The sequence below is a fragment of the Neopelma chrysocephalum genome, unplaced genomic scaffold (genome assembly GCF_003984885.1).
Source record: "Neopelma chrysocephalum unplaced genomic scaffold, ASM398488v2 Primary Assembly neopelma1_85, whole genome shotgun sequence".
Classification (NCBI taxonomy): Eukaryota; Metazoa; Chordata; class Aves; order Passeriformes; family Pipridae; genus Neopelma; species Neopelma chrysocephalum.
In genome coordinates, this window is record NW_020897747.1 from 3,979,908 (window position 1) to 4,002,196 (window position 22,289).

At 42.3% G+C, this 22,289-nt stretch overlaps 1 protein-coding gene across 30 annotated transcripts in view; it reads right to left on the reverse strand.

The window, feature by feature from the left end:
* Window positions 1–7,735: 7,735 nt before the first annotated feature.
* TCF7L2 (transcription factor 7 like 2) overlaps window positions 7,736–22,289 on the reverse strand; it is a 175,453-nt gene continuing 160,899 nt past the window's right edge. For 9 of the 30 annotated variants that reach the window (XM_027692057.1, XM_027692050.1, XM_027692058.1 and 6 more), the window contains 5 exons: window positions 22,146–22,253; window positions 17,381–17,429; window positions 16,771–16,821; window positions 15,547–15,619; window positions 7,736–9,987 (listed from right to left, as the gene is read on the reverse strand). In XM_027692057.1, the coding sequence (XP_027547858.1) occupies window positions 9,558–9,987; window positions 15,547–15,619; window positions 16,771–16,821; window positions 17,381–17,429; window positions 22,146–22,253 (711 nt within the window). In that variant the 3' untranslated portion in view covers window positions 7,736–9,557. Of the gene's footprint in view, window positions 9,988–14,012; window positions 14,045–14,902; window positions 14,977–15,542; window positions 15,620–16,770; window positions 16,822–17,380; window positions 17,430–22,145; window positions 22,254–22,289 lie in introns of those variants that run through there. The other 21 variants (XM_027692077.1, XM_027692078.1, XM_027692075.1 and 18 more) reach the window with 15 other exon arrangements.

Consider the following 22,289-nt stretch of genomic DNA (forward strand, 5'->3'; position numbering starts at 1 on the left):
CACATGGGTGAACTTGACCCAAAAATGGTCCTTTGGGTCAGGTTATGAACATGTGAAGTGAAGATAACACTACCATGCTGTCCCCATGAAATGCAGGACAACAGGGAAACCCGGTGGCTCTTGGAAGAAACCTGAGGTGCTGAGATGCAACGGTGATGATCACTGTGTAAAGTGTGAATGGAACAGAAAGGATCTGAAGGCAGAAAGAGGCACAGAGTCAGTTGCATCACTCAGTTCATTTACCAAGGTCAGAGTACCCTGAAGAAAGGAGAGAGTTCAGAGGGGTCTGTACTGTTGTTATCTGTACTATGGGTGTTCTCTAGCTAAACAGAGGGCTTTAATGAGTGAATATGTTTGCAGATGGCAAATCTTCCCAATCTGTGTATTGCCTACACCTGAGAGATATCTATGAATTTAAATTCACTTAAAAATTTAGAAGGTGAAGGAAAGAAAAAGATCACCTCTTAAAATGAAACAATTTGAAGTAAAGCCACTTTGTTCAGTGGTTTTTCACTAATCCAAGTTCTTTGTCATCCCTCATGATGCAGAGAAGTTCATAAAAGCAAGACACCTGGCTGCTTTAGCAAAATTCATAAACAGTAAACAGGAGACCAAACTACATTATTAGTGCAACAAGGAGTATCCCAGAAAATCCACCGAGAAGCAAATATTTTGGGATGAGTGACCGGAGAAGGAATTTTGTCTTCTGTTATTGTGGCAACCCTGATTTTGCTGTGAAGGTTCTGAACGTGCTTATTACAGAGAATATGAACTGTGCCAGACAGTGTGCCTTGTGACTGTATCTCTTTTACAGCCATTTTACAGCCAGGTAAACTGAGGGACTTGGTTAATGCATATCCCAGACAGCAAGGAATGCAACTTGTGCATCTTGTTTCATTTCAGACATTAACAGGCCTTTTCTGGTGTGCTCCTTCCCCACACAGACCCTCCACCCAGAGAAGGGCTATCACAGGACCACAGATCCCATGTCACCCACTTGATTTCTACTACAGCTTTACTGCCAGACCAGTCTCAGCATCTTACCGACATGAGATGAAAGCTGGCTAAATTCTCCAGCAAGAAAACCCAAAAAAGTTGTGTAATTAAACAAACCAAACCAAAACCCCTTTAAATTCTATTTTAGAGAGGATGTGTTCAACTGCGGATTGGGGTTATTGTGTCTCAGTCTGCCATCTCGTACTTGCTGGGTATTTGACCCAGCAATACCTGCCCAGAGGACGAGACAATATTTGAAATTCCTGTTAGAAACAATTATCTACTTGACTGTAAAGCATGGGTCTTTCTGCTTTTATTTGAGGGTCCTGTTTGTGCTGAAACAGACTCTGTGAATTGGTAATTGGCCTCTCAGAGCCCAGGGGATGTAAGGCTGAGGCAGCTGGGCAGGTAGACACTGCTGAAATGCTCAGCACTTCTGCAGCCACCCGCTGCCCCTGCCTGGCTGCGGGGTCTTCACTGCAGCAGGACATGCCACGGTCCCCATTCCACAGCCTGTGCTCAGCACTCAGCTTACTCAACTTCCCCTGCCTCTACTGACCCTTCTGTAATGCTCCCATCCCTGTGCTCCACTGCAAAGGGCTGGAGAAGAGGTCACATGGAGATGTGGCTCATATAAGGATGTCAGTCTGTGGACAAAGTGCCCAAGTTCCCATGTTGCTGGAAAACATGGCCTGTTTCACAAGGGCAAGCAGAACAGGTACCTACCTCTGTGGACAGCTGAAAAGAGAAGAAAAAGAGCAAAGCCACAAACATGAAACTTTTCTATTCTTCAGCATTGTTAACTGTTTCCTGATAAACTAGTAGCTGAAATGATGGAAGGTTTATACAGATTTTGCTTGCTCCAGGACATGGGTGGGGGATGCAAACAAGGTGCCTGCTTTGCCTAGAAGTGAGGTCAGAGCTGACCCCACAAGCACCTGTCTCAGATGCCCAAGACTGGTCAGAAAACAGCTCTGCTACTGGGCATCAGTCCCTGAATTTTAGAGGGAATTCTCTGCCTGATGTGTAGTGTGACCCAGGGTTCCCCAAGAGACCCCAGCCCAGAGGATTGGGAGGCATCAGAGAGGCACCTCAGAAAGCAGAAAGACATTCCCACTCGTGGAAACTTCCCTGCAGGACACACTTGTCCCGAAGGGCTTGCAGCATTTCACATTCTGTTCTTGAGGGCTTTGCCTTTCACGCAGGGCAGGGCTGGCTCTCCTGCTGGTGAGGAGGGGGAGGAGGTGGCCTGCTGGCTGCACAGAGACACCTGAAGCTGTTGGCTGAGGAATTGCTCAGGTTTTCTTGTGCTGGCAATTATCTTGGAGGTGATCCCTGCACACAGAGACACATGGACAGGTAGAAAATTTCACTCCTCCTCTACAAGCAATGTCACCTGAGCAGAAGTATATATAGCCCAGATTTTACATTTGTCCCTTTCACCCTCATAAATACAGATCCTGCTGAAGTCAGGAGACAAGACACTGGCTGGTCCCAGCAGTGTCCCTACAGCCTCTCTGGAAGGGAAGGCTCGTTTTGAGCCTGGAAGTGGTGCGTGGAATCATCCTGTTGGAATCCTGCTCCTGCTCCCCCTCTGGGGCCATGGATGAAGCCAGGCCCACAACATTGATGTACACACACGGGAGCTGGATAACGCTTGTGGCTGTGCAGAGAATGGGAGACTTCAACTCTGCTGGTCCCAGGGAATTCAAACTGTTTGTAAAAATAATTAAGCCTCACCAGTGTCCTTGCTTTAAAAATCAAAACAACAATAACAAAAAGACCAGTCAGGTTAATTACACTAGAGCAGGGAGGAATCTCTAAGATGTAAACACATTTCCATGAACATTAAAAGCAAAACCCTCTCTAAAGTGTTTTTCTTTCACAAGCAAGCAAGAAAACGCATTGGATAAAACAAACTTTGCTTATTTTAGTTTCGACTCAATTACCTGTTAATGGAAAAAATCTGGCACCACTAATAATAAGGCAGGAATGAGATCACTGTTCTGGAGGCCTGGCTTGTCAGAGAAGCTTGCAACAAGAAGTGCATTTATCTGCCTTTCTATAACCCTTTTCAAGCACTCTGTCAGGGAGCCCAAACTGAAAAGCCAGTTTAGGAGGAACTTGGAACCCACTCCAGGCCCCCTCAGCCCTCTGGGAAAAGGAAAATTATTGTTGGCAAGTCTGCCTGGCTCCAGAAGTTGATCCAGTGCCCCCCACTTGCCCAAGCAGCAGCAGACAGAGCTAAGAATTTTGTTATAATTAAATAACAGCGTGCTGATTGGTTGCTGGAGGTGGTCTTGAAACTGGTGTTTAAGGCAGTGGAGAACAACGGTTACTATTCATAGAAAAAGCAGAGTCTTAAAATCCATCTGTTTCGTTCCAAATTTAGGCCAAAAAAATGCTCACTCACTGTCTTTAAAAATACCACCTGCTTAGCTATTTTGTATAATGTGCCATTATATAAGTTTGAAGAAGGAGCAGGCAGGGAGGCAGTGGGGGCTGAGGAGGGGCGGGTGGAACAGATTAAAAAGATATAGTTATATTCAAAAATACCCCAGCAGCATATTTAAAAGGGAACACAAAATAAGGGAGCAAAGGAGACAATTTCTGATGAAGATTAAAACCAGAGTGTTTGCTAATGCCTGGGAACAAGCTACTACAAATGGGATTGTTTGCAAACAAGGTAACAATTTTTTTTCTCTTTCTTTTTCGAAAAAACCCCCACCCTTCTTGCTTTGCACACGCAGCTCAAGTCTTCACCATGCTACAGGAGCTGTGGAAACACCCGGAGCCTTTCCCACCCTGTAGACTTTTCAGGTGGGGTCCCCACAAGGGCATCGCAAGCCTGTCCAGCCATAGCCCCTCCCAGCAGGTACCTCCCAAACCAGGCTGTGCTTCCCATGGGTGAGCTGGTGCCAGCAGCTAAGTTGAGGGAGTGAGAGAAGGAGCTGGTAACACCACGGTGCCTACTTTTCCAGAGCAGCTTTGCTTTGTGAGCGGCAATTTTAGCAAGGCCTGGTGTCCAGCAGATGTGTCTCCTATCTCCCCATTGTCCTTCCCCTCCCCTCGCTTCCCCACTGCAGTCTTACATAATATTACATATTGCAGCTGCAGTCCTTCCAGTTTTCCCCATACCCTTAACTCTCTCCCTTGTTTCCTCTAACATCCCAATGCTCTCCATGTCTCCTACCTAATCTTCTTGGCCTGCCAGCTGGGCAGGAGAGTGCAGATGCTGGTCCAGAAGTAGACGTGTGATAATTGGCCATCTGGATGCTGCCAGAAAGAATGGATAACAGCTGAGCTATCCTTGCCTTTTCTTCAGCAGTGGATCTGGAAAGCCTCTCTTCTCAGTGCCGGCAGAGATTTCCCTGGAACTCAGAGGGACTTTATCATCTCTGAGAGTTTGACCGCCGCTGTCAAATCTGGTTCAAAATGCCAGAGTATCCAAGAATTATCAGGAGAGGGTCAAACAGATGGACAGAGAGCATGACTTCATGTTCTCAACTGTCCTAGAGGTCCAGACTAACACTCCCCCACCCCAAATTTAAAAGCATTTCCAACCTCAGAAAAGGAACAACTCCTAGATCATGCATGAAAGTTATACAATAATATTTTTGATTGATCCCAGACGAAAATCAGTCCAGGGATTGGAAGACTACATTAAACGTGTTGGTGACACTACTGACAATGATGGGTGCTTGGGATGCATTCACTTATAGCTGATCTGCCTTAAAAGTCTCGGGACGTTTTCTGAGGACATCTTAAAATGAATGTCAAAGTAACTGTCTATTCCTTTTTTATAATATAGCAATTGCTACAATCTCTGAGCAAATTCAAATATTCATAGTTTTAAGGCTCAAAGAGCTTTTGATTTCCCATCCAACAAAGATCACTGAAGATCAATCTTGGTCCTGTACTGAATTTAGTCTTTAGCTGAAGCATCTCTTTCAAAACAGCATCCAAAACCTTTACCCAGAATCTTAGGTGATAAAGTGCTCCTATATGTATGCCAGACATAGCTGGGTAGCACTGTCACATATGTTGTTTTTTAGTAGTAGTAGTAGCATTGTCATCAGTAATAATAAGAGTAATAATAATAATTTTGCTTTCATGATTGTTGCAATGGCCTATGCAACTATTTTACTGCAAATTCTCTTTATATCTTTTTTATGGTCTAATGAAATGAACAGGACTCTAAAGATTGCTCTTTTTTTCCTGCCTTTCCCTTCCTTTCTTTAAGCAAAGCTTAAAACCATGTGGCACTGCTTTATTGAGTCAGCAATTGCTTAAACTTCTTAAAATTCCATACACTAAGTGAAAAATGAGATTTACAAAACTAATGGAAATGTCTCCTGAACATGCAATACATTGACTTGCTTCCTTGCCTTAGTCCATAAAAACAGATGGAAGCAATAGCTACAGTTAATTACCTACTGTACGAGGGCTCTACACTGTCCTGTGGCAGACCTGTACAAGGACAGAACATGCCAGTTTGTCACCTCCCCACTCAAGAAGTTGCCCTCACTTCTGTGGATATGGAGGTGAACAGGGTGATCAGGTCATACCCCTGTGGTCTGTTACTCACCCTATTTTACACCTACAGTGTATAGGAAGGGCTGTCTTTTCACCATGTTTCCAGTGTACCTGGACTGATGGGGTCGTTTGCTATAACTCCTGGGCACAAAGGCAGTACATATAAATAATGGAAATTTTCTCCCAGGAGCCTTGACCCAGCTCAGTTCCTCAAAGCAAGGGAAATTTGGAAGCAAATTTGAAGGCATAAACGCTGTAAGGGATGCAGCCATGGCACAACCTATAGGAAACACAAGCAGTTGCTTTCCCAGGAATATACAATTGTTTTCCACAGCAAAAAAGTTCCCAGCACAAGTTATCCACCACTTGCAAGCTCTGTTCAATGTATCTTTCGAACACATGCCTCTCTCACCACATATACAGAATGAAAACCAATTTGTGCAGGAACGGTGCTTTTGGACTCTGCTTTCCAAAGTTTTCTAATAAAGCAGCGAGCAAAGAGCACAGTATTTTGCTGAATATATGAATCATACCTTGATGGTGTCTACTTTGAATCATGGCATTCAAAGATCTCCCTGGAGCACTATGCCTTACTTTAGAAGAGAGCAGCTATCCCCAGCAGAGATGCAGCACATGTGTCTGGCTGATGGATGGCTGTGCTCTAGCAAGAGTCAAAACATTTAGGAAAAAGAAAAAAAAAATTCCCTAGAAACCTTAACTAGCAGGAGAGTTATTTGAGCATTGCATTCAATTTGCTGGCTACCAACAGCAAAATTTGGCACCTTCCACAAAGGCTTTACAGCAATGTCCTTTTCTCCATCAGAGCCCTGTCCCACCCACACTGCCCATGTGCCTGTCACGGGTGATGAGGGAACACGTTCTGCTGAAGTCAAGGGGAGCGTAATGTTAGACCACAACAAAAACACCATCGGGCCTTGGATCAAGGGAGATAAATGGAGCCTGGTAAAAAATTCACGACTTAATCCTTCTAGTGGGACATAAGCAGCAAGTTATATTGCCCTTCATTAACACGTTTAAAGAAACAAACAAACAAATAAACAAAAGGCTTCTGGTGTGTAAATTAGTAATTGTTAGCAATTTAAAGCTCTATATATTGTTTAAACATTATTTAGCACTTCACCCTGTGCCTCCCAGCCCCTCATAAAGCAAACTCCTTCTGCAGCCAACAACCTCTTTGTAGCCAGTTTTGGTTTTATTGGACCCCACAGTAAGGGACAGCAGTGTCCCAGCACTGGGACTGGACTTACCAAAATGGCTCTCTTTCCACATTTCTGCAGAATACTTACCTTTGCTGCAGAGCCCATCAAGACAACTGATGTGAACTACCTGAGCAACGCACCTGCACGACAAAGTACAAACCTGCTTGCAGACCTTTACATTCCATTGCCCTCGAGTGCCATAGGAATTACTCTGACTGAGATTTTCAAGATGACTGGGGCTATGGTGACATCCACTTGTGACAGATTCCTGGAAATTATGTTTAAATCCCCACTAAGCTTAAAAAAACCAAACGAATCAACCATGTAATAAAAATTCTTGCATGTAAATTCACTCCCATCCCACTGCATCTGCAGGCGCTGCTGTGTCAGGTGGATGCTGGATGCTCAGCACTGAGAACAGGCTGTGCTGCAAGGGCTCACTGCACTTAAAAAAAAAAAAAGTGCAAAATTGGACTTAAATCTGTTTTTATCCAGGAGATAAACCCTAAGGCCAGCATAAGGACTTTGACTAATTAGGGCTACCTGGGCTCTCCTGTGTGACCCTTGTAGCCCTGTGTTGCGGGATCACCAGGTTCAACAGAAATATATGAAAATTAAAGGTACCATCAGCCCTGATCTCCCGTCTCCCAGTCAGGCTCACTTCACACAGAAGGAAAACATTCCTTTAGCCCATATGCTGTTTGTCTTTTGCCAAATCAAGTGCCATTTGCTTTAAACAAAAAGGATTTTCAATCGCTGCTATTCATGCAAAAGCGTGCTGAGCAGGGAGAGGGCCAGTGTAAATGTATTTCATAGGCAGTACTATGGGAACCCAAAGGAAATGGAATTTCTCACAACTAGAACGGGCTGCAACGTGCCACGATTTTCACAGATTTTTTTCCAGGAAGTTTTCCACTCGGCCTGTAAATCTTTCTGGCCAGATAAAATGCAGTCAACGCATAAATGAGTTGACAAGTCATCTCTGCACATACTAAGTTGCTTTTATTAATCCAGAACTGCATGCTACAGATACTGTACAGCATGAACATTTATTCATTACAAAAAATGGCTTCCAAACCATTAAAAATGAAAATCGGAATAAGAGCATAAAACGGAACAGTAACATCACAACTGTTAGGAAACATTCAAAGTATTCACAAAAAATGTTATAGTTAGCATCTTAATAAACCAGAGAAAAATCTGAGACAGTTTTACAATCGCTTCATGTCAACTACAATGGCACTGAATGAACAGATGAACAATTTTTCAGCTTTATACAGCGTTTTTTGCAACATCAACATGCCTAGTTTTTTTTTTGTTTTAAGTTTGCTACCTACCTGTATGTAGTAAGTGTACATAAAAGTGGCAGTCTGATTTTCCTTTTATGAATAATCTAATATACAGAATTTGGCCCTTAAGGGTTTATACCTCTTCATTTTAAATGCTTTCCGGACAATCTGCTACCAAACACGTCTGTTATAGGTGACATTAAAACTACATACATATCTACCTATGTAACATCACAGCAAAACATGATGAACAAAAAAAATTACAGCATTAAAAAAAATAATAAAGTTGTCGGGAGAAAGTTAAAAGTCACTGAGAATTTTGGCACATAAAAATTTTGCACACAGCCTACAGTCCTAATGTCGCAGGGGATTCAGCTGCAGTTCTGAACGGGAGACACTTGGACCTTACTATTTTTCCAAACAGCGTTGCTAAAAATTCCCTTGCTAAATTTTCAAGTCTTTTTGTGTGTAATGGCTTTTAAAGCAATTTTATTTTTTACACTATTGATCCTTGAAAAAACACATCTGCAAATGTCCATTTGGTGGCAACTGTATTTCATATAGCACAAAAAAAAAAATCACGAAAAGAAATCAAAAACAAAATCCCGGAAAAAATATATATATACACATTTATATATAAACTTAAAAACCTTGTACAAATGAGTTGTTATATATAAGATGCTTACACTAAAGGAAAAAAAAACCCTTTATACAATGTTTCAAGGAAAAAGAAGGAAGAAAAAAACATTTAAAAAGGGACAACATACAGATACAACAAGCAATTTCTAAAGCAATAAATACTACTGGTCCAATAGCGTTGTGATACTTTTAATTGTTGAGTAGCGTCCCCTCCCCCAAAAAGAACAACACCATGGAACAAGGTATATTAACACATTTTTTAACCCTTTGTTTCTGTACATTTAAACAATAACAAGTAACATCACAATAAAGGTTGTTTCACACAAGGAAGAAAAAAAAAAGAAGTAGTAGCGGCACCGCATTCGTTGTGCCCTTAAAGGTTTAAAAACCAGATGTAAAATGATTGGTTCGCAAGCTCGTATTTAATACAAATAATAAAGAACCAATGCCTCCGGCAAGGGCTGCTTCAAAATTGCTTCTTTTTTTTTTTAATTTTTAAAATCAGTCTTTAAAACTAAGCTATTGGAACTACATAACAATTATGTATATATATATATTTTTTAAACGCTACAAAGACTTTAAACAGCTGTTGATAAAAATTTTGGCAGAATCATGAGGCTTTTCTCATCTACATATTTAAAAAGGAGAAATTGAAATAAGAATGGGTCAAATATTGACCAATGAACTCGATAAAACATCAACTAATGTAGCCACATGGCACGAATTAAAAACAAAACCAAGAAACGACGACAAACAGCGGACGACGACGAGGAGGAGAAGGAAAAAAAAATAAAGAAAAGGAAAAAAAAACAAACCCCCAAACACCAACAGAATTCAATCCCCCCGAAGAAAACCGAAAGGGCTAACGAGGCTAAAGCTATTCTAAGGACTTGGTTACGAGGGAGAGCGGCTGGGGCTGTGTCCCTGCCAGCGAGCTGTGGGAATGCAAGGAGGACGTCGAGGGCTGTGCTAGGGATGCGGCGGCGGCCGGCGGGAGGGCGGCCGGCGGGTGGTCCAGGGCCCCGTTGGGGCAGCTGGCGGCAGGCAGGGCGCCGGGCTTGCTCGCAGCGCTCTCGGCGAGGACGAGCGAGGATGGCGGCGGCATCATCACCAGGTGTGCCAGCGGGTCGGGCTTCAATGAGAGCGAGAGGGGTTGTGTTTGTTCAGTCTGTGGTTTCGAGTCTCTGGAGGGGGAGGCGAGCATGGCAGGGGAGGACGGAGGAGAGTCTAGTAAGCTTCCATCTGAAGAGGGTGGGCTGACGCAGCTGCCTTCACCTTGTATGTAGCGAACGCACTTTTTTTTTCTCCTAGAAACAGGGAGAGAGTTATCTGTGAATAGAGGGCAGAGATGCTGATGGAGATAGTTATCTAAAGCAAAGAGCCATCCATTTGCTACTCTGGGCTCTGCATGGGTGGCACCCTGGCCCCACGCGCCATCCTGGGGGTCTGGCGGGGTGTTCTCGGCACCAAGCCCACTTGGAAACCTCCCCTCGGCTAAAAGATTTGGAAGGGATTCACCAATTGTGTCTTCATCCCCCCCCTTTTCAGGTTGCCTCCTTTCCTTATTTTAATAATCAGAAAATCAGAAAAGTGGGGTTTGCAGCCCACTGTGCTAATCTGCAAACTTTCCTCCATGGAAAAAAAAAAGAATAAAGAAATTTAATCCTTCTACAATAAAAACTTTGGAGAGTTGACGGTATCTCAAGATGTCCCATAACGCTGTCCAACTCAACAGGGCTATGTCTACACCTGCGGCACCTGTCGTCTCTTACGATGCCCTGCCCTTGGGAGGCAAGAACAGCTGCAAACTACCACTCATTGCTTTCTCCTCTGTTAAGAACCACACCAAATCCAGAAATGTCAAGAGTCAGAAAGGAGGGATATATAATAGAGAGAACGAGAGAGAGGGGAAATAAAAACAAAACGAACAAACAAAGCAAACGGAAGAAAAAACAGGAAAAGAACAGGATAAACAGAGCATGATCCAAAATAACAAGAATAACTGGTTGTATGGCCTGCAGGTTGTGGCTTTAAATCGACTCAGTTTTACTTTTTGTTTTAGGGGAGAGTGGTAGATTTGGGAAGCTGCTCATCTGCGTTTTGGGGAATTTTCCTCTGAGAGGCCATCCATGTAACTCCAGAGTGGGATCCAATTTCAGTAGGTGAAAAGCATGATGACAGGTACAAAGGTGAAGAGCAACATGGAGCTTATTTCACACCAGGGAATATGAGAGTCTCGCAAGAGCTGCTCACCTTCTAATAAATAAGTGACCCGACAGAGATCTTTTCTCCTCCCTCTGTCCACTTAACAATGTCAAGGAGCAATGAAAACAGATGACAGTTTCACACCATCTCTCTTGCCAAGTATATGCAAGACAATTCTAGCAGCAGGACAGAAATAATGAGGCGAACAACCACAGCATCTGGCAGAATGATGTTCAGTGGCCACCTTGACCCTAAGAATGCTGGCTCTCCAGCCCTCCTATTCACAAGCACACTTTCCATGGGAAGTGCTGAAGCACTGTAATACAGCCCAAGGCATTTGACAAAGTCTGCCTAGAGCAGCTCTGCCACAAAAACTTTGGAAGCTCAGCTAAGCTGCACAAAGCCACCAATGTGAAGGAGTAGGTTGTTCTGCCCCTCCTGTGGATACGTTGCCCCAGCTCAGAAACTCCATGCCTGAGTGTGGCACAGCTGCTGAGGGTCACTGGGTAACATTCCCCACTTGCACGGGTGTCCCAAATCCACTGCTGGTCGCCAGTGTTCTCCCCTATGTATAGTAACTGTGCTTGGGTTAAACCAAGCTCTGCCATCTAGGCAATGGGGCTAGATGCTTCTTGACCTCAAGGGAGATCAAACCAGCTTGATCCTGGATGTAAAAAATATCATCTCCCACAGCCAGGAAGGGAAAAACAACCCTGGCAACCCATCTTTTACCATCTTCAGTAAGGGACCAGTGCTGTGATATCCCTTCCTCCAGAGACTCATGTTCTGCTCCACTTTCCACATTGCAAGGTAAGGGGTTAGGGCTATTAGAGTTTTAACCACGTTAGCCTGCAGATCAATACATGCTAAGAAACTAAAGACAACCATGCAACTTAAATGTTAAAAAGAAAGAAAGAAAGATAGAAGACAGCAAGTGAAGGCTGTAAACCATGCTTTATTAGAGCAACGTTAAAAGACAGAAAAAATTAATTTGGTGGGCTCAAAACAGAACCTGTTAATTCTTCTACAATCAACAAACACAACGAGTAGTCTTTGACTCTTGACTAAAGACAGTTCTGCTGCTTTTTCTCCCCTCTCCTCTCTCACCACTTTCTAGCTTCAGCTGTGCAGTGCTACCCGGGTCACAGTTCATGTCTGGACCTTCTGTACAGCTCCAGTGGCAAAGCAGAACAGTTGAAGCTTCACAAAGCTCACCAATATTACTTGTATGGAAAGGTGCATTCTTACAATCTGGAGAGTGCAGGACTCCCTCTCCATCCCCAAATTAAAATTACTTGCAAGCAGAGACTCAAACTCTGCCTGCCTCATTGATGGGGGTCCAGAAGTCATTTAACTGAACCTACAAGGCACTGGAGGCAGTTTGAATCTAGCATGCCAGAATTTCAATTTTTTTTTTAAATATTATTTAAGTTCTGTGGCCTGAAAGAAAGAGCCTCCATGGCAAAGCAGCCTTAAAACAGGTCTACCTGACTTTCCGATTCTGCAGAGTTAACAACCTTTTTAAAACTAAACTCATTGCCCTGCTACCTGAAGTAATTTTCCTATGACTAGTATCAAGGGAGCAGATTGCTTCATCTGCTCCTGTTGTATATTAAACTCTTCAACAGTGTGGCCACTGAAAAGCCATTTACTTCAATTATTATGGCTCAAGGGGGGAGATATTTCTCCAGTCTGTGTCAATCCCACCATGTGTTGCCTGTGGTCACATACGTGTCAGGGTTAGGTGGGACAAAAGGCACAGACAGCAAAACCCCATGCAAGGCTAATTTTAACAGAAGTGAACAACACCAGGCAACTCTGGTGAAGGGGAATAAGTAAAAATCTAAGGAACCACTTGTGCCTCAGTTTTGCTCTCCTAAAAGCTGTAATAAAAATACTACCCATCCCCCCTCAGAATCACTAGTGAGGATTATTCACCTGCATGTCGCTCTGAAGACATCAGCTGCTCCATCAGTCTGGTAAATACCAACAGACCTGACCCCACTTGTGCTGCCCTTAAAACTAGCCCTGGGACAGCACCAGGAAACCTGTAATGCTGCAACTGCCATGAGTGAAACCCACAGAGGATGACAAGAGTTTATTCAGTTGTTATGAGCAAAGATGTCTCAGTTTTTATCACAGTACCAAACTGGACATCTTTAGCACCTAAGATGCACTACAAAATGCTACCATGCTAGCAAATGCAATGTTATGATGGTTAGGACCAGAACTAGGAGAGAAATACCTACCACTAATACCTAGTGATAAAATGCCTCCATGCATTAAAAAAAAATGAAAAAAGCCCCCAAACAAACCAACTAAAAAAGAAAAGCAGTTAACTCTGTATCAGTAAGTCTAAAGCTATCGGCTATACCACTGAAGTTGTCCCTGATGCACTGCAAAGACTTCTGACCAAAATCTGGCGAAAGTTAAGAGAGGGTTTATGCTTCCCATGTAACCTAAGCACTGTATAGACCAAATAAAAAGTCCCCTTGCTGATAAAATGTAGTTTTAAAAGTATATTGTTTACTTAAGCAGCCCGGGAAAGATAAAACAATACAAACATGATGTGCCCCCAGTTCTGGTACTTGGCACACAGAGTCTGACATGCTTCAAATACTCTATCTCTAGACTACACAAATATCAGCTGATAGTGTGCAGCGAGCTAACCACAGAATAGAGCCTAACTAAACACAGGATGGGAGTCTTTGGCTAGAATGAGACTCGAGCCTCCTGACACACTGAAGTAGCTATCCAGCTCTTCTGGACTGAACCCTTCTTCCTTTAAGCTTTAAGAAACTGCTGCTTTCCAAGTTTGTTTAACATATGTACTGGTACTGATATCTAAGAGCCCAACACCCCATACTACCATGTCTCAAATGGGACTATATGCAACCTGTTGAGGTCATTTCCGGTGCCTTATCTGGTATATATTGACACACACCGCCACCCTCGATCTGTGTTTTCCTCAACACTAAGCACAAACAAGACTGCGTGCATACACAAAATACGATGGACGTCTGATCTACATTCTAAATGAGATGGAGCACATGGGATTGGCATGAGTAAGAGGGGAAAATGTGGGAGAGGAATCACTACACAAAGAGAGCGGTTTGGGTTGAAATACCTACCATCATAATATTCCAAATTCAAAGACTGCTTGTATCAGAATAAAGAAACAACAAATTTAACCAAATGCGATCATATAAGGAAAAAGGAATGAGAAAAGAACTACTCGGTATCCCTCCACCAAGAAAGAAGTACGTACTGAGTTACACATGGAATTAAACTCCAGTAGAACATGGGCTGCCAAAATTTGGGCTCTCTGATATCTTTCATCTCCTTTTAATGCTGGAAACTGTGTTACTGAAGTTGCAACTAGTTTTGTTTAGAGCACAGATGTTTACAGCTCACTCATTGGGATAAAATTTAGGAAAAAACTTGGTTTTGGAATCAGAAAAAAAAGACATCAGATCATTTTAAAAAATGGTATATACATAAACCTTACTGAGGCATGGAAGCCTACAGGCAGCTATTTGATTCTGCAGGTAATACCAAAAAAATGAATATATTATAAGCTGTAAACACTGGCTTTTACATCTCTGATCATGAGAAAAACACTAGTGTTGCAGATCCCAGAACCTTTTTAAAAAGCCTTTGGAGGCAGCATAGACACGAATGAAAGACAAAATATAAACTGTCCAGCTAAACATTATTTTTGCTGGCAATCTGGAAAAAATAACAAAAAAAAATGCAAAAAAAAAATTGCCAGCTCTAAGGACTTTGAGTTTTCTTGTTCCCAGTTCTACCACCAGGGAGAGGTTATTGGTAAAGAAAGAGAGAAAATGGCATTAAATTAGCAGGAAATTCAAAAGATCAAAGATTATTAGCAATTGATGCTGTGGGAAAGAGAAAGGTGGGGAGTGGGGAAAAAAGATTAAAAAAATAAAATCACACAAATGCACTAAGAGGACAGATTGCTTTTATTTCCCCAAAGGCCTAATGGGTAGTATTATACCTGCATGGTTTGCACCATAAACTCTGTCGGTCAAGCCCGAACAATGCCCGACACTTCTTTGGAGTATTTGCATCTGTTAGCATAAGGTAAACACAAAAAATACAACACAATGGTGGATAGAGCTCATTTGGTCTGCGTCATCTTAGCTACAGCTACATTTAGCTTTCAGTCACCTCCGTTTTATTTGGTAATCTCCCCTCGTACCAAGGGCAGGAAAGAAAACAGGACTTTCACAATGAGCCAGAGGAAAACCACAAAAAACCTCTGACCCAGCCACGCGCCTGTTCTGGTGTTGGTACCGCACTCAAGGGCTTTGGGAGTGACTTTCCTTGGGTGGAGGCTGGGACAGCAGAAGTGTGGCTGAGCCACGGATCAGATGGGTTTAAGGTTGATGCTGTTTTACAGTGGGTTTTTGGCTAGCAGCAGCAAAGAGGAAGGCAAAAAAAAAAAAACAACCAACAAAGAAAAAAAAAAGCAAAATCCTTTCAGAGAGACGATAACTGATGGCAGTGTCCCACTCCCTTGTGTCTTCCAGATCACAACACAGAGCTACAAAGCAACAAGGCAGGAGAAAAAAAAGGGGAAAGTACCAAATAAACCAGCTGCAAATCAGCCATAGCGAGTCTGGGAAAACTATACACACCTGCAGGGGCCGCACCAGTTATTCTGTTGATCAAGGCCAAAGCGCGCTCGGCATTTCTTAGGAGCGCTCAGGTCTGAATGAGTTCAAGAAAAGCGAGCAGAAAAGGGAGAGGAAAAAAAAGAAAAGGGGAGAGGGGGGAGAGAGAGAGAGGAAGAGAGAAAAGGAGAGAAAAAAAGAGAAAGATAAAAATAAGGAAAAAATAAAAATAAAAAAGGGAATAAAAATCAATGTCCTCGTTATTAATTGCAAATATTGACTTTTGATTTAAAAGTTAAAAAGAAAGTGATAATCACATTTTTATTCAACTCTTGAGATTAGCTGTTGCAATTAAAGCTGCAGTATCCCTTTATAAAGGACTGTTTCTTTCCCTTTTAAGAGAGCAGGTAGAGGAATGTCATTGTGGTTGGTCTAGCAGGATGTTTCAGGCAATATTTATTTGGGCTGGGTTTTTTTATTCTCTTTTTTTTTTTTTTTAAGAGGGGGGAAAAAGGAAGAAAAGAAGCTGAGTATGGAAGTTAGATCCTGAACATGCTTTTTTCTTCAACTCAGATACAAAATAAGAAAAAAAAAAGAAAGAAAAAAAAAGAAAATCATATCTCCTGGGATAATGCAGCTTTTGGAATAACATTCAATTTATTTGTCTTTATTAATTTGTATTTAAAAGAATGGATAAGGATAAGCAGATTGCGAAATGAGTATGTTAGTATCAGCCAGAAAATAAAACGTAAAGCATGGGAAGGTGCTGAGTTAGTACAGGCAGTGAATTGCAATGAATAGGCGGCTTGAGCAGAAAGGAAAAAAAAAATCCAAAACTAAAATAATAATAAAAAAATGCGTATGCATGCTAATGTGAGAAGACTTAGTGGGAGTCATGAAAAATGCCATTAGATTAAGGAGGTTCATTACTGACTTGCTTCCATTCTTTATCAGTCTCTTTAAAGAAATACTGCATATTCAATTTGCACAGTTAGTACAACTCTTGCGTTATTTTTACTGTATTACTGTTTTAATAGCAATTGTTACAAAAACAAAAAAACAAAATTAAAAAATACTATCAAACATAATAGATATAAAGATATATAGATAATAAATACTATCAAAACGTGTGGATGGTATTTTTTTCTTAATGTCATAAGTGTTTAATGTTAAAATCTATAATGGCAGGAAAAAAAATTAAAAAGCAGTTTATAAACTATTTTAAATGACTCAAAATGACGTTAGCACCTGTAATCGGAGGAAGTGAAAGGCAAGGATTTAGGAAACATTCGCTGTGTTCTGAAAAAAAAGAACAAATTATACAAAGGCTTCAAAAAAACTAAGTTAGGGCTTCTTCAAAATTGACTATGAGATTGCCTATGCAGTATTTCTAATTTCCTATATATAGAATGGCAAACCTCCTTAATTTAAAATGGGTGCGATTTACCACTGTAAGGCATGCATCAGAACGCACAGGTACAGCCCAAATTAATACCAAACACACACACACACGCACGCGCACACACACACACATATGCGCAAAATAAGCGGACAACTTTAAAAACGATGGCATAGGCATTACAACTATGGCTCTGCAGTTAAAGGCTTGGCAACTACTAAGTACAAATTCAGCTAATGTCACACGAGGCTCTCACATGCAATGGCTTGGGTTACTAGTTTTAGAAGGGCAGTAACGCGTAAATAATTGGAGTGCATTTTAAAAAAAAAAGCTGTCTAGTATAGGGACCGGCTCCCCTGAGGCCAGGAGACCTGTACCCACCTCCCCCGTGCCTACAAGGGTCACACCAGGATTGCCACACTTCCACTAAGCAAGAGATTTAGATTTATTTTTACTTACCATTGGTCTCTCCTGGCTGCTTATCCCTTTTCCTCTTCTTCTTCTTTCCCTGCAGGAAACATACACAAAGGAGAAGGAGTTAAAAAAAAGCCAAAACAAGTGTCCTTGAAAGTCAGCACCGAGCAGTGAGGCTGTGGCTGGTGTGGGAAGCTCCCCAGGGAGGACACTGAAGTGCAGCACTAGCTCACCCCTGGTGCAGGGAAGTTTGGGGGACCCCAAGGAGATGCTGCTGGGATTGGCTCTGCCTGCCTTCCCTGTGACTTTTAGGACAGCCTCACTGCAGCTCCCCCCAATGTTAACACCCACCAAAGCCATGAGCAGCTGGGGAGGGGAAAATGACTTCCAAGATGCTACTTTTGAGCTGAGATCATCACAAAGACAAAAACATTTGACATGTGCGTGTATGCTCCTGCATCCTGAAGTTTCAGAAAATTTTTGTGGTCATGTTTTGGTGAAGAAGGGAGGGAAAGAAGAGGGAGATTGAAGCAGGGAGAGTGCATGAATGAGGTCGGGAGAGTGCATGAATGAGGTCAGACTGAGCCCCTGGAGTTCCTCAGCACCAAAACCCAACCATTAGAGCAGACAAGGAAGCCACAGCAATGAGCAAATCCTAACCTGCAGTTTTGTAAGTGCACTGACAACCTAGAAAGCAATGCCAGGACAAGAAAAAAAATCCAGACATAGCCAAGAGCCTTCCCACATTTTGCTCTATCACAATGAAAATAACCAGTAATATTTTTCTAAACTGTGTCCCTTTCCCACTGTACCACGAGACGATGCAATTTGCTACGGTTTTTGACTGGGGGGAGAAAATCCTTTTCTCAATTTCCCTCCAACAGTGTGGGAGAGGACAACTGGGAGTCCAACTTCTGTGGAAACCCAGTGATTGCTTTCCAATACAGAAATTAGAAAGTAATAAGCATAGCTCAAAAGAGAAAAGCTATTTTTTCCAAGAAAACTCTTCTAACACTGATGTACAGGGTTTGCAGAGCAGTACAACAAGGCCAGTGTAGGCAACAGAGTAATTTCATTTTCACAACTCCCCAGATGCTAAAAGCAGTGACTTTTGGACCATCAATGTCAACTCTGAACAGCACAAGAGATCCTGACTTTTGAAGACATGGCAGTTAAGAAGAATCAGTGAGAAGACCCCAGAGCAGCAGTCCCTTGTGGTCAAGAGACAACAAATATGTCTTGGAAGAAGGAATCTCACAGCACTTTTGAAGGGGTAGATGTATTGTAGGAAAGCCAAGAGGTTCTCCCACATGGTGGGCACCTTTCTCAGAAGGTTGGTCTGGCTCCCAGCTACGTGGTCAAGATTGGCTTCAGTGTGGCACATGCACTATAACATTTGGGACATTCATTATGATAGGTTTCCTAGAAGGTATTAGTGAAAAATTCCCCCGATGTGAAAGTAGGATATTGATTTGTCGTTGCCCTGTTTTTCCTCCCCAAAGCTGCCCCTGTGGCATGGGGCTTCTATACTCATTCCTCCTTTCTTTCTCAGGGCTGTAAACTTCCATCCTGTTGCCCAGGCTGCTCCAGGTTTATGAGATCCTTCTGGAGATGTAAAAAGCTGCGTGCACCATCCATTTTTAAAGGCATTTTGAACAACATGCACATAATCCTGTAGCCTGGATGCTGCTGACAAATCATCTCCCATACGTCTGAGGTAATTTTTTTGGGATATGGAAAGTTGTCAATTGCTACAGCAGCCATCACTCTAACAAGACAGGCAGACAAGACAGACAAGTATTGCTCCTAAAGCTCCTTGAGAACAGAACAGGGAAAATACAGTATCTTGAAATCCACGTATCACATAAAGATACAAGAGGCTCAGACTCTGCTCCATCTATATTGATCTAGATTGACAGTAACTCTGTGAAAGTCGGTGGATATTTTCCAGCTTTCAACAATGTAGCCAAAACCAGACAACTGCCTCAGGATCATAAGCCTGATTTTTATTTAATCTCAAGGAGGTCACTTCCATAATTAATAGACTGCATCTGTGACAAATTTGCTTAATTTTAGCAGTTCATTTGGGAATTCAAGGGCTATTTCAATTTAAGACCTTATAACTTCTTCACATGAGGACCAGCCAGACCAGAGGTGAGGAGTCATCTGCCCTTCACAAACTCTTCAAGCCACGTATTAAAGTACTGCAATGCCTTGACGGAACAATCTGTTAAAAATATCTGATTTACAGGAATGTCAGCCAGGGACCAGGAATTTCTGGTTCCTTTTCAACACAAGCTTTGAGAACTGTTCCTAGCAAAGAACTGACAGAGGTCCCACTAACTTCTTTTATACCTTTTTCAAAGGAAACAGGGAAAAGAATCACCTGGCTTCCTTGTTCAATTTCTGTGATACAAGAAGATATTTGACTATGCAGCTAAATTAACGTATGGACTTTAAGAATGAACTATGTTAGCACTTTTTCAAGTGCTCTACAGAAGGCACCGTTTTGCCTTTGCCACAGATTGTCCTCCTAAGACTCAAGCAGATTGTGACATTTTCTGTCATTGTACCATACAAATTTTTAGGATGCAAGTACATAAATATAAATACTTGCTAACCATTTTGGCAGCTCCCTCTACAGAACCAAACCAACATGGGTTTTGACAGGACTGCAGTACTTCTTTGGTACTAATTTTCTAGACAAGTGGTGGGTGAAGTGACTAGACCCTTACATACTTCTGAGTCCAACACTCAGAACGGCTTAATATCTTATCTTAGATCTCAGGAAGGCAAATGTGCCTTGTGACACCAACAAGCCAAGACGGATTCCCCGAATCCTCTTCTCTTATTTAAGTGCAGGTTGAAAGCTGCATTTCCTGAATGTACTGCTCCTGTTTCTGCCCTCATCCTTGAGCCCCAATGTGAGGTGCCTAACAATTTAATCACTTCAAGCAGCCCAAAGTTACTCCCCTGCTTGGTGAGTAAAGGGCTCAAAACCCTACAAACCATTGAGGGAGGAGGGGAACTCGGAGAACTGTGAATGGACCAGGAGAGGAGACATAAATAAATTCTGCAGATGATGCAAAAGTACCATGCTCTCCTCAGGCAGGAAGGTTCCCCCTGAAGGTCACTTGGGGGTACAGCATCAAGCCGCTGGGAAAGCACTGGCTTTCTCATCCTGTCCTTTTTAGCTTGAGAAGAAAGGGTTTCTCAGTGCTCACACGGTGAGGACAAAAGTAAAAGGTCCTAAACACTGAGGCTTTGTACGTGCCCATCTGTCAGTGGCACAGTCACTGCACAGAATGAGCATCCCTGAAACCTCAGTCAAGCCTATACTCCCTTTGAACACCCAAGACGACGATACTGCACAGTGTTGAGGAACTACCTCAAGCCTATAGTCTGACAGCCTCAGGCCAGACTATGCTGAGAAGCAGGGAGCAAGGCTGAGCCCAGCAGAAAGAAAAGATGATCAAGAAAACAAAGATTCAAAAAAATGTCCTTAAGTACATATTGCTAAATAAGTGAGCATGTGTACTCTCCACCACTGAAATGGGAGAAGAGTGCAGAGAGCTGGTGCTGCTCTAGGCTTCGCTGCAGACTCTGAACTGGCTTCTCCCCACCCATGCATTTAAAAGTGCAGATTCTCAGAGGCAAATATTGCCATATACTGCAAAATAGGATATTTACGGTAAAACAGGCAGTGATGAGGATGGGGATGGAAGAAAGAGACTTCAACAAAAGCAAAATGTGTAACATTATATGTAACTGACATCAATCTTAGAGCTGTTGGTCCCCAAACCCATAGGGAAGTCTGCCTAGAAGGCAGGGAACAGGGTTTATTCCAGAGTTAGAGATCTTGGAAGTTTTAGGTGATTTTCATTTAACTTAAAAAAAAATCAAGATGCTGCTATAATCCTATTAAAAGGAGTTTAGAGCTCCCACCAATCCACAAATCTTTCAAGAATTTATGGGCTTAGGCTTGCAAACACTTATTACCATCTGCACCGCTTACCCTTCATGGAAAGAGCTATATAATAACTAGTAAGTGGTTAGAAAGCTGGCCTTGTTTTTTTTTAAGAGACAGAAAATTCTACCACTTTTAGCTACAAAACAGCCTTTCTGAAAGAAAGAGGGAGGAATCAATCTTAAAAACAATCCATGCATTGACCACAGATTCCAATACACTTTTTTAAAAAATGAGGAGGGGAGGGAAAAAAGAAGGTAACATGGGCATGAAAATGCAAAAAATAATCAAAATATACAACAGTAGAGCATGGAATAATCAATTTAGCCCCACTTGAGAGTAAGACTTTCAAACAAGTTATGCTTTTGGTTTTGCCAGTCCTTCTCTGAAGCTAGGATAAGTCATTCTTCCACTTTCCACTATACTCTCACACAGGTAAGTACAAGACACTCATTATTCATCTCTTTTGGTGGAGAGGAGCCATACTAGGGGAATTTTATTTTTTTTTAATGAAATTTAAAATGACCAGCAAGCCAAACAGGATTTCCAGATGTTGGTAAAAGCAAAATTAAGACTTTCTTCACAGAGCCTTACTGTCATGCCCCAATTCCAACCCTTTGCTAGTCCCAGCCAGGAAGCCTTTTCCAAGTGGAGGGCTGGGAATTATCCCCAGTAGTTTTAGTACCGCAGAGGGAAGCGCCCGTTGTTGTTACCAGACTGGGATCCCGAGGCACGCTTTCCAAGTAGTGCTTGTGAACAATGTGTGATCGTAGTTCAGCAGGTCACATACACATTTCTACAAGCTCTACTACTAAAAAAATTTCCACCTACATAGGAACCTACATAGTTATCCCGTGCAGACCAGCCCGGGTACAGCTGCATATGAAGCTGTCGCTCCTTTCTTGCTAGTTCATAGTATTTCGCTTGTTCTTCTCTGGATAACGCGTGCCACTGAGGTGAAGAAAAGAGAAAAAGACAAAATAAAAA